Source organism: Muntiacus reevesi, chromosome 6 (genome assembly GCF_963930625.1).
Source record: "Muntiacus reevesi chromosome 6, mMunRee1.1, whole genome shotgun sequence".
Classification (NCBI taxonomy): domain Eukaryota; kingdom Metazoa; phylum Chordata; class Mammalia; order Artiodactyla; family Cervidae; genus Muntiacus; species Muntiacus reevesi.
The window spans coordinates 107,496,577-107,508,788 of record NC_089254.1 but is presented as its reverse complement, the minus strand read 5'-3'; the positions used below and the strand labels follow the sequence as shown (position 1 = coordinate 107,508,788).

Below are 12,212 nucleotides of genomic sequence, written 5' to 3'. Positions count from 1 at the left end.
CCTGTTCTGCTTCAGGGCGCTGCCTCTGCTCCATGAGGACCCACCCCACAACCTCGGCACTAGGACCACCCCGGCGAGCACTCGCCGCACCCACCGAGGAGGGAGCGGCAGGACAGCTTTTGGCATCTTTCCTTCCCCGACGGCTGGGCTTCAGAAGGAAATATGGAATCACTAGGGCCACCAAGGATGAGACCGTGCAAATCATCTGCTCGGATTCCACACTCACCAATCAGCTTTCTGACCGGTGGTCTGCTTTCCCAGGTACCTGGTACTAGCAGAGCAGTCTATACACATACTGCCTTTTAAACTCATGAACTGGCATTCTGAGATAGATACATACATAATGTCCTTTTTCTCATCAAGTTCTTTATTCTTCCTAGAAATTTTTAACAGCTTTATAGGGATGTAACTTGCACATCTTAAAGTTCCCTGTTTAAAGTATGAGTCGAAGGTTTCTTGTATGTTTACAGAGTTGTATGACTGTTACCATAATAAAATTTCAGAGAATTTCGCCACCTCTTCATCAAACATACCCTATCCTCCTAATCCCTCCCGTGTCCCACCCCAGACAACCATGAACATAAGTTCTATCTCTATGGATTTGCCTATTCTAGATATTTCTTATAAATGGAACTACACAGTATGTGGTCTTTTGTATCTGGCTTCTTTCAAAATGTTTTTGAGTATCGCAGAGTATCAGTACTTTGCTCCTTTCATGGCTAAATGACTCATTTTATGGGTGTACCCCATTTATCCAATAGGCATTAGGGCTGTTTCCACCTTGAGGCCACTGTGAACTGAGCTGCTACAAATGCTCTGGTACAGTTTACGTAAAGATACAGTTTTCACTTCTCTTGAAGTAAAACAGCTGGGTCACAGGGTAATTCTGATACACACTTGTTTTCATCCCTTCTGAGACTAATGAACACTGATCAGCCCTAAGAGGCAGCCCCCGTGGGTGCCCTGCCTCGGTAGCACTTCTGGACTCCAAGTGCTGACCCGCGCCCGGGACACAAGGTGGGTCCGGTCACGGCAGCCCCGCCCGGGCACTCAGCTGACCGCGCTCCGGCTTCCGCCGGCAAAGAAAAAGAAAGATGAGCTCCTGTGTGATGTTTCCTACTGTCTGCAATTTCAGAAAACCTGAAGTAATCTTTTATTCCCCATTTTTGCTTAATGCTTGTTCAAACTCTAGAAAAGATAAGAATGTGATGCATAGCTCTGTGATGCCTGGAGCCCAGGCTACCTTGTAGATGTTCCAGCTTTAAGAATCCATAAAATTAACTTACAGATTTATTAATATTCAATATGTTAAGTAACTTAAAAGAATTTTATCTTTGGATTATAACTTCAAAAACAAAGCACTCATTACTTATCTAATCACGTCACTAAGGTACCAGCATGAATAACTGTAAATTTGGGGAACCCACTCACTTTTTTTAGCCGTGCAGGTAGAAAGACTTCAATTGTGGCAATTCCTGTTGTTTTATAGTGCTCATTTCCTGTGCCACGCTCGATTGCTTTGCAACGTATTTCTTCCATTATCTTTTCTACTTCATTTTCACAACATTCTAGCTTGTCAGAGTACTTCTTAGCAAGGTCCTATGAAGAAAAATTGAGAAACAAAAAACACAGATCGGTATAGAACCAACTCAAAGAAAATCAAAACACAAAACAGTGCACACAAGAATCTAAGGCAAAGAAACTGATGAGTGGTGTTCACCCCGATTACAGTGAAATTTAGACAGTGGCTTGACATCTTGAGAGGCATAGAGTTTAGAGAGGATCCAGGAAAAATAAAAACAAAGGATAGGAAAACAGGCCCCCTAGAGAAAGTGAAAATAGTTGGGATTACACTGGGGGAAAAGAAAGGTAGGCTGCAACTTATGTGACTGCAGTATACATCAATACCAAAATTATCTTAACGAATACTGAACTGTTCACCACTGCAGAATGTGGGCAAAAAAACAAAACAAAGCAGAAAATCTTCTAACTTTTCTAATTTGTGAGAACAACTCAGGTTAGATGATGGTGTAAGTATATATTTATATTAAGGGAGATGTTCTTGATATATAAAAAGTTACAAAACAGACCAGAATATCTTTTTTAAAAATTAATATAAAACTATTTATAATACACACTTTAAATAAACAATCACATAGGAAATGACTGGGAAAAAACACCAATATTGGTGATATGTATAATGTATTTTTGAAAACACACTCTTTATCATTTTTGTAGTTAATTATATACATACAGTTTTTTCAACCCAAGAGTATACATTATTTTTAAACTCTGGAAAACACAGAAGCCTTTTCAATAAAATACTTTTAAAAAACTTTCTATAATTCTCTAGAAAACATAAACATAATTACCTTGTAAAGGTTTTTCCCCCCTTCTGACACCAATCAATTTCTGATACCAACTGGATATCCTACAATTCAATTCAACTCTGTTCAACAACGAACGATGAAGTTAATTAATCAGAGGCAGACGCCACAGGCTAAGGGCTCAATCCCATAGGTCTCCCCTCGTTTCAGGCAGCAGGTAAGCAAGTCCCCAGGTTACCCACACTTCTGTCTGACTGGGCTGTGCAGTTGAGGGTTCCTACAAGCCCCGCCCCTTCAGGTTTGGTAATTTGCTAGAACAAACTCCACAGAACTCAGGAAAATGCTCCCCTTATTTTTATAAGTTATTATAAAGAGAACGAAAAAACACCCAGATGGAGATGCACGCATGGCAGAGCCTGGAAGGGTCCAGAGCACAGGACCAGAGGACTTTGGTCCCTGTGGGTGTGCTCCTCTCTGGCCAACAGGCGTGTCTGCCGTCTGGAAGCTCCCGTGATCCATCACTTAAGGGTTTTTACGGAGACTCCATTGTACGGACATGATCACTGCTGACCAGAGCGATCTCCTCTGCCCTCTGGCCTCCCCAGAGGCTGGAGGAGGGTGGGGCTGAAAGTTCCATGCTTCTAATCACAGTTTGGTCTTGTAGGCAAGTAGCCCCATCCTGAAAGCCCCCGTCACCCTGCTGCTGTGCTGAGTCGCTCAGTGGTGTCCGACTCTTTGTGACCCCGTGGACTGTAGCCCGCCAGGCTCCTCTGTCCATAGGGATTCTCCAGGCAAACACACTGGAGTGGTTTGCCATGCCCTCCTCCAGGGGATCTTCCCAACCCAGGGATGGAACCGAGGTCTCCTGCACTACAGGCAGATTTTATGCCAGCTGAGATACCAGGGAAGCCCATTAACAGCGGTACTTACATCTAATAAACATCAGCCAGGTGCTGGACACACATTCTCTCAGACACTCACAGCAATCTAATGATGGAGGTACCACGGCCCCCATTTCGTAAGTGATGAGAGTGGGACCAGAGCTCTCCTGCGACTCGCTGAGGCCCAAGGCAGCAGCAGAGCCATGCGTGCATGCCTCAGCCTCAGAGCCCAGGATCCCTCCTCTGTTCAGAGCCCAGCTAAGCAACCAGGGAGCTCCTTCTGGGCAGGAGAGCACAGGCTGGGTCACCAGGGTACTTGTGCTTGCCTGATTCAACTGTGTAGTGTTCCTGTGGGACAGGGCCTTCTCGAGGATGATAATTACAGCCCTAATAAAACAGGCTTCGCCTTCAATTATGAGCTATCTTCAAGTGCACTGGCTCCCACGTCAGCATTTCCTTACTTCTCAGCCTTTCTTTTAAGTGGTCAGGGTCTGTTAAAGATATTTATACAAGAGGAAAGGCAAACTTAAAGGAATCCTTCAGTGAATCCCTTTGTGAATTAGAAAATTAAAAAAAGTGAAGAGCAGTCTACATTCGACATCTCCAACCCCTCTGAATCTCTACTCTCCGCTGGCTGGCTTCCACACGGACACAATGAAGTTCTTGTCAAAATCACTCAGTGTCTCCGCCTCACCAAGAAAGTGAAACAAAAGTGGCTCAGTCGTGTCCTACTCTTTGTGACCCCATGGACCGTAGCCTACCAGGATCCTCTGTCCATGGGATTTTCCAGGCAAGAGTACTGGAGTGGGTTGCCACTGTCTTCTCCAGGGGATCTTCCCGACCCAGGGATCGAAGCCGGTCTCCGGCATCATAGGCAGACGCTTTACCGTCTGAGCCACGAGGGAAGTCCACCACCAAGCCCCCTCCTCAATTACCTGAACTTGACTTGTCAGCAGCCTTGGACACAGAGGACTCCTCTTCCTCCTCATTTGGTTTCTACACCCTCTCCTCCTTCCTTCCACCTGGACTGCTCCTTTGCCGCCCCTTCCGCCTGGCTCCTCTCATCTCTCCAAACTCTAAACACCAAAGTGACCCAGGACTCAGCCTTTAGATACCTTTCCTTCCTCTACTAGTTTGCTTAGTAATGTCAGCCAGGCTCACTGCTTCATACACCACCAACTCTCTCCAGGACACCTCTGGCTGAGACCTCAACCTTGAACTCTCAGACTTATTTTGCCCAAAACTAAGCACTTGTTCTGGTGATGGAAGTAAAGTCCAATGCTGTAAAGAGAAATATTGCATAGGAACCTGGAATATTAGGTCCACGAGTCAAGGTAAATTGGAAGTGGTCAAACAGATGGCAACAGTGAACATCGACATTTTAGGAATCAGTGAACTAAGATGGACTGGAATGGGCGGATTTAACTCTGATGACCACTATATCTACTACTGTGGGCAGGTATCCCTTAGAAGAAATGGAGTAGCCCTCATAGTCAACATAAGAGTCCGAAATTAAGTACTTGGATGCAATCTCAAAAACAACAGAATGATCTCTGTTCGTTTCCAAGGCAAACCATTCAATATCACAGTAATCCAAGTCTATGCCCCGACCAATAATGCTGAAGAAGGTGAAGCTGAACAGTTCTATGATGACCTACAAGACCTTTTAGAACTAACACCCAAAAAAGATGTCCTTTTCATTATAGGGGACTGGAATGCAAAAGCAGAAAGTCAAGAGATACCTGGATAAAAGGCAAATTTGGCCTTAGAGTACAGAATGAAGCTGGGCAAAGGCTAATGGAATTTTGCCAAGAGAACACACTAGTCATAGCAAACACCCTCTTCCAACAACATAAGAGAAGATTCTACACATGGACATCACCAGGTGGTAAATACAGAAATCTGATTATATTCTTTTCAGCCGAAGATGAAGAAGTTCTATATGGTCAGCAAAAACAAGCCCAGGAGCTGACTGAGGCTCAGATCATGAACTCCTTATTTCCACATTCAGACTTGAAGAAAGTAGGGAAAACCACTAGACTATTCAGGTATGATCTAAATCAAATACCTTACAATTATACAGTGGAAGTGACAAACAGATTCAAGAGATTAGATCTGATAGACAGAGTGCCTGACAGGAGGCAGTGATCAAGACCATCCCCAAGAAAAAGAAATGCAAAAAGGCAAAATGGTTGTCTGAGGAGGCCTTACAAAGAGCTGTGAAAAGAAGAGAAGTGAAAGGCAAAGGAGAAAAGCAAAGATATTCCCATCTGAATGCAGAGATCCAAAGAATAGTCAGGAGAGATAAGAAAGCCTTCCTCAGCTATCAGTGCAAAGAAATAGAGGAAAACAATAGAATGGGAAAGACTAGAGATCTCTTCAAGAAAATTAGAGATACCAAGGGAACATTTCATGCAAAGATGGACACAGTAAAGGACAGAAATGGTATGGACCTAACAGAAGCAGAAGATATTAAAAAGAAATGGCAAGAATACACTGAAGAACTATACAAAAATAATCTTCATGACCTGGATAACCACAATGGTGTGATCACTTACCTAGAGTCAGACATCCTGGAATGTGAAGTCAAGTGGGCCTTAGGAAGCATCACTACAAACAAAGCTAGTGGAGATGATAGAATTCCAGTTGAGCTATTTCAAATCCTAAAAGATTATGCTGTTAAAGTGTTGCACTTAATATGCCATCAAATTTGGAAAACTCAGCAGTGGCCACAGGACTGGAAAAGGTCAGTTTTCATTCTAATTCCAAAGAAAGGCAATGCCAAAGAATGTTCAAACTACCGCACAATTGCACTTATCTCAAACACTAGCAAAATAATGCTCAAAATTCTCCAAGCCAGGCTTCAGCAGTATGTGAACTGAGAACTTCCAGATGTTCAAGCTGGATTTAGAAAAGGCAGAGGAACCAGAGATCAAATTGCCAACATCCACTGGATCATCGAAAAAGCAGAATTCCAGAAAAACATCTACTTCTACTTTATTGACTACACCAAAGCCTTTGACTGTGTGGATCACAACAAACTATGGAAAATTCTTAAAGAGATGGGAATACCAGACCACCTTACCTGCTTCCTGAGAAATCTGTATGCAAGTCAAGAAGCAACAGTTAGAACTGGACATGGAATAAGAGACTAGTTCCAAATCAGGAAAGGAGTACATCGAGGCTGTGTATTGTCACCCTGTTTATTTAACTTATATGCAAAGTATATCATGCAAAATACCAGGCTGGATGAAGCACAAGTTGGAATCAAGATTGCCGGGAGAAATATCAATAACCTCAGATATGCAGATGACACCACCCTTATGGCAGAAATCGAAGAACTAAAGAGCCTCTTGAAAGTGAATGAGGAGAGTGAAAAAGTTGGCTTAAAGCTCAACATTCAGAAAACTAAGATCATGGCATCTGGTCCCATGACTTCATGGCAAATAGATGGGGAAACAATGGAAACAGTGACAGATTTTATTGTTCTGGGCTTCAAAATCACTGCAGATGGTGACTGCTGCTGCTAAGTTGCTTAGTCATGTCCGACTCTCAGCGACCCCATGGACTGCAGCCCACAGGCTCCCCCGTCCATGGGATTTTCCAGACAAGGGTACTGGAGTGGGGTGCCATTGCCTTCTCTGCAGATGGTGCGTGCAGCCATGAAATTAAAAGATGCTTGCTCCTTGGGAAAAAAGCTATGATCAACCTAGACAGCCTATTAAAAAGCAGAGACATTACTTTGCCAACAAAGGTCCGTCTAGTCAAAGCTATGGTTTTTCCAATAGGCATGTATGGATATGAGAGCTGGAAAGAAAGCTAAGCGCCAAAGAATTGATGCTTTTGAACTGTGGTGTTGGAGAAGACTCTTGAGAGTTCCTTGGACTGCAAGGAGATTCAACCAGTCCACCCTAAAGAAAATCAGTCCTGGGTGTTCACTGGAAGGACTGATGCTGAAACTCCAATACTCTGGCCACCTGATGCGAAGAACAGACTCACTGGAAAAGACCCTGATGCTGGGAAAGACTGAAGGCGGGAGGAGAATGGGACGACAGAGGATGAGATGGTTGGATGGCATCATTCACTTGATAGACATGAGTTTGAGCAAGCTCCGGGAGTTGGTGATGGACAGGGAAGCCTGGCGTGCTGCAGTCCATGGGGTCACAAAGAGTTGGACACGACTGAGCGACTGAACTCAAATGAGCACTTGGTCTTCCTCCCCACCTCCTTTGGGCTGTCCTACTTCAGTCCATGGCAACTGTACTCCACCAGCGGCTCAAGCTGGGTGAGTCAACCCTCTTCCCTCTCTCATTCTCCACATCCAATCTGCCTGCAAAACCTGCTGGCTCTACTTGGAAATACAACCAGAGTCCAATCACTGCTTGCTACATCCACGGTGACTCTCCTGGTACCAAACCACTGCTGTTTCTAAATGAGCAAACTGCAGCAGCAGCTGATGGTTTCCCTTCTTCTTTTGCCCCTTACATCAACCTCGCCACTAGGGAATTCCAAGGGTGTTAGAAGCTCTGTGCCAGGAGCTGCGGACAGAAGTCACAGCCCCACCTAGTTCCTAAGTCAAGAGACTGTAACAAGCAAATTCAGAAGAAAAGGCCTAAACTAAAAAAAAAAAACACCAACAACAAAAAAAAAACGGGAGTCCTGTCAGGAACAGGAGAAAGAGAACTCCAAGACCCTGACACAGCGGTCACCTCCCGAGCGCATCACTGTGTCACAGCACAGGACAACGCGACACCCTCCTGACAACCCTTACTCCCTGACAGAGGTTACACAGTTTACCACAATACACTCAGACTGAGAAAACAAGAGGAGTATGTTCTAGGACATTCCAACATAGTAAGATTTCCCTCAGAAATTATTATAATGTTCCTCAGCTTAGAAAGGCAAGCCAACCTCAGTTTCTAGAAATTTCACTTAGGAAAAGTGAGGCCATTTTTGATGAGAGCATAAAAAACTGAGGTACGATTATTAGGAAAATGTATTTTGGAAAAATGAACAGATAGCCAACAGTGTAAACAAAGCTAGGGAGGGAAACTGCTCCACAGCTGAGCACGCTAACCAGTAGGGCAGAGAACGGTCCAGAACACCAGCCCAGAACACGTCACACACGACCTTCTGCCTCCGGCACTGCCCCACCAGCACGGACGCCCAGATTAATAATCTTAGGTGACACTGTGAAGCATCAGAAATGGCACATGCCAAAATAACCAGATAAAATTCTCATTTAAATAAAATCTTCTTAAACAAAAATAAGCTTGCCAACTGCTAGTAAAATATGGGAACCTGTTTATCACCATTGTTTCTGGTTATGCTGAAAGCCTACCTGTTTGTGTCTGGCAATTTCTGGGGACTTCAAAATCTTACTTACCAAGGAGACTTACAACACTGCTAATTATTAACATCTTTAAAGAGAAATACCTTCAATGCCAAACCAACTTCTTTATTTTCATCTGTATATGGAGGTTTCCAAAGTTGGATTTTGTCTTCCCTTAAAAATTGGGTCAATTTTGATTGGAGATATTTCTTTTGTGCCATCCTTGAAAGCAAAACAGTAAGTACATCAATGATACTCCGCACTACAATTCAAAGTGTCTTATAAGTTACCTAACACACTGTTGAGTAAGCAAGAGGTCTCCTCCACTCCTCCCTATCCAGTTTAAAGCACTTTAGACCAGGTTTTCACTAGCTCCAAACTTCTCTAAAAGATATGTGTATTACATACAGACTGAAATATGTATCAGATATCCAATTATATATGTTACATAAGAATACTTGTTTCAAAGTTGCTAATATGTAGTAAGTAAGTAATTTTTCTATTTCTTGGGTGTGTTGTGTGTTTTAGATAGCTAAGTCATCTCCAAATCCTTTGCGACTCCATGGACTGTAGCCCACCAGGCTCCTCCGTCCATGGGATTTCCCAGGCAAGAACACTGGAGTGAGTTGCCATTTCCTTCTCCAGGGGAATCTTCTCGACCCAGGGATTGAACCCACATTTCCTGCATTGGCAGGTGGATTCTTTACCACTGAGCCACCAGGGAAGCCCCTTCTATTTCTTAACCTGCTATCACTCTCTAAGAGGAAAGATAAAATAAGAAAGATAAATCCTTAAAATAGCAAACTTAAACAACTCAACACAGTGGCTCTGTGGTAAAGAATTTACCAACATACAGTGGCTCTGTGTGTTGGCTATTTTAACACAAAAGAGCAATCACCCTGACAGGTAAATATGAAGAAAAGCTAGCTTGAACCATGAACTATCAATAATATACATCTTCTATACCTGAAATTTTAAAATTGAAAATTCAGGGATTTTTTTGTTGGTCCAGAGTTATGACTCCGTGATTCCAATGCAGGGGGCCTGGATTCCATCCCTGGTCAGGAAACCACAGCCCACATGCCACAACAAAGTATCTGCATGCCACAAGTAAGGCCTGGCCCCACCAAAATAAACAAATATTTTTAAAAGTAATAGAATTAAGTTAAAAACTTAGTGTTTACAGTGCTAGAAAAGTCTTGCATGATATTTTCTGATAGAAGCATAAAAGCAGACCTACACGTCCTATTCAAATCAATACTGGCTGGGTCACCATTTTACACATGAAAAACCATAGCCCAAGTTTGTAAAATGAGTCGCTCAAGGATGAAAGATTAGGCAGCACCATAACTAGTCCTGGGACTCGTGCCCACAACGCTGATCACTGCATTCTACCATCTCTCACAACGTCCCTGCCGCTTCTCTGCCCTGGGGTCACCCAGCAGTGGAGTCTTTTACTGCCTCCGTCACTAGCACTAGCATCTCAAAGGTGGGCGAGGCTGCCAGACAGTCAAACAGCTGATGGGATAGTGCAGCCAAGTCAGATGAGCAGTGAGCAAAGTCAAAGGTTATTAGCCCCTGAAGGACGGAGACACATTCCAGAGAGCGAAAAAGCAGGTAAGAGTTAATACAACCTAGATGAGCAACTTTCTTTTTCCTATTCAGGGCCTTTATTTCACACTCCCCAAAACTCAATTCACCTGATTTCTAAATCAAGTTTGACAACTTAAGAGTATTCCGTAAGCAAGTGCTTTAAAAAGAAAGTTCAAATCCACTTTATATCAATTTGGGGACAGGAAAGAGGGTAATCAGGATGGGGGGAGAAAGGAAAAAGGAGAAAACACGTCAAAGAGGGGGATGTGTGCATCCAGGTAACCTAATAAAGAACCCCAGATTTTCAAGCACTAATAAACTGCCTCTCACACATAAAATTGGATTGTAGTCCGCCAGACCCCTCTGTCCGTGTAATTTTCCGGGCAAGAATACTGGAGTGGGTTGCCATTTCCTCCTCCAGGGGATTTTTCTGACCCAGGGATCAAACTCACATCTCCTGCATCTCCTGCACTGGCAGGCGGATTCTTTACCACAGAGCCACCGGGGAAGCCCTGCTCATAAATGTTCAGAAATTTCCAATTAAGTATCACTTGTGAGCGGGTGGTAACCATTTCATGGGCCATTCACAGAAGTCAAGCTATTTTAGAAGGCGCAGCGCTCTGTAATCCAAGTAACTACAAGCGGAAGTCTCAAGGGGTTTCCTAAACCTAGTGTGTGGTCCACCCTCCACCCACCAGCAAATACACAGCAAGGAGGGTCTCCAGACCTTGAAAAAAAGATTAAACCATTGTCTTGAAACACAAAACTTCACTCATGGGCAACAGGAAAAAACGAGGATATGTATTTTAACTCAAATCAAAAGGGGAAATGGTTTAATAAATCAGTTTTCAATGTTAACTGGAAAACTGAAAGTTTCAGGCGTGCCTCACAATGTTCGGTGTCACAAGAAGTTCGGTGTCACAGCCCCCGCCAAAAAGCAGAAATTCATTAATATCACTGCTCTAAACCGAAAGTGAAAGGGCATAAATAATTCCTGTAACATTTCACTTTCATTTCTTAAATAAATCGATCTACGCTGCCTTTATCCAGAGGTTTTCAAACATATATATACACACATACACATAAACTTATTCAAAACACAGTACTTTTTCTCTTAGACTATTACAAGAATCTTCTATTAAAAAATAAGAGTGTGGGAAGACGTTGAGAAACATACAGAATCAGATCGTCAAGGCTGGAGAAAATAAACCGCGTTTTCTCATTAAACAGCAAAGAAAATCTGTCTTTGATTGCAAATAAATCCCAAATGGCATATTTGGAAAAACAATGTTACGACTCAAGCTTTTTTATGGCTAGTGAGTAATTTTAACATATACATATGTTTCTCTGCCTCCCTCCAAAAGCAACATTTCAATCTTCCGTTTTAAATACCCACCACCCGCGTCAGCCCAGAGCAAACCCAGGGCCGGGAGAAGGGCCCGGCGCGTCCACAAGCCCCGACCCGCCGCCCCCGGTCCTGGCCGAGCCTCCGCGCAGGGCGCCCACCTCCCGCCGCTGCCCGGGCGGGGTCGGCGTCGGGGTCACGCCCAGGGGGAACTGGGGCGACAGGCAGCGCGGCTGAGACCCGGGTCAGGGACCGGACGCTCGGCCGCCAACTCCTCACCTGCGCCACAGCCCGCGGCAGCCGCGACCCGCCGAGTGCCCGGATGCGGCGGCGGCCGCCGTTTGTTTTCATTCCGGGTGAGGCCGGCCCCGCCCCCGCCGCCGAGGCCGCCCCCGCCGCTGGCCGCCCCGCCCCGCCCCCGCGCGGCCGAGGAGCAGGGGTGTGGGCGGGGCTAAGAGGGGGCTGGGCGGGGTTGTGGGTAGGCTGTGGGTGGGGATAAGGCGGGGGGGCGGGGCACAGATGGGGCGGAGCTGGGGCGAGGGCGGAAGGGCGGGGCAAGGATGTGGCGGAGGTGGGCCGAGGGGCGGGGCTGAGCCTGGCAGGGGTCAGATGTGGGAAGGGCAGAGGGGAGGGTGAGAAGGAGCCCGGGTGCAGACCGCCCGGGGGACTTGCCGGGGGTCGGGGGCGGGGCTGGCGGGAAGAACGCCGCCCCAGAGCTGTGGGAAGACTCAGCC

The 12,212-nt window shown here is 45.1% G+C and overlaps 1 protein-coding gene across 3 annotated transcripts in view; it reads right to left on the bottom strand.

The window, feature by feature from the left end:
• Positions 1–11,803, bottom strand: part of NUB1 (negative regulator of ubiquitin like proteins 1) — a 30,721-nt gene extending 18,918 nt beyond the window's left edge. For 2 of the 3 annotated variants that reach the window (XM_065939482.1, XM_065939484.1), the window contains exons 1-3: positions 11,758–11,803; positions 8,645–8,762; positions 1,432–1,599 (exon numbers count right to left, since the gene is read on the bottom strand). In XM_065939482.1, the coding sequence (XP_065795554.1) occupies positions 1,432–1,599; positions 8,645–8,761 (285 nt within the window). In that variant the 5' untranslated portion in view covers position 8,762; positions 11,758–11,803. Of the gene's footprint in view, positions 1–1,431; positions 1,600–8,644; positions 8,763–11,639 lie in introns of all 3 variants that reach the window. The other variant, XM_065939483.1, reaches the window with a different exon arrangement.
• Positions 11,804–12,212: the final 409 nt, after the last annotated feature.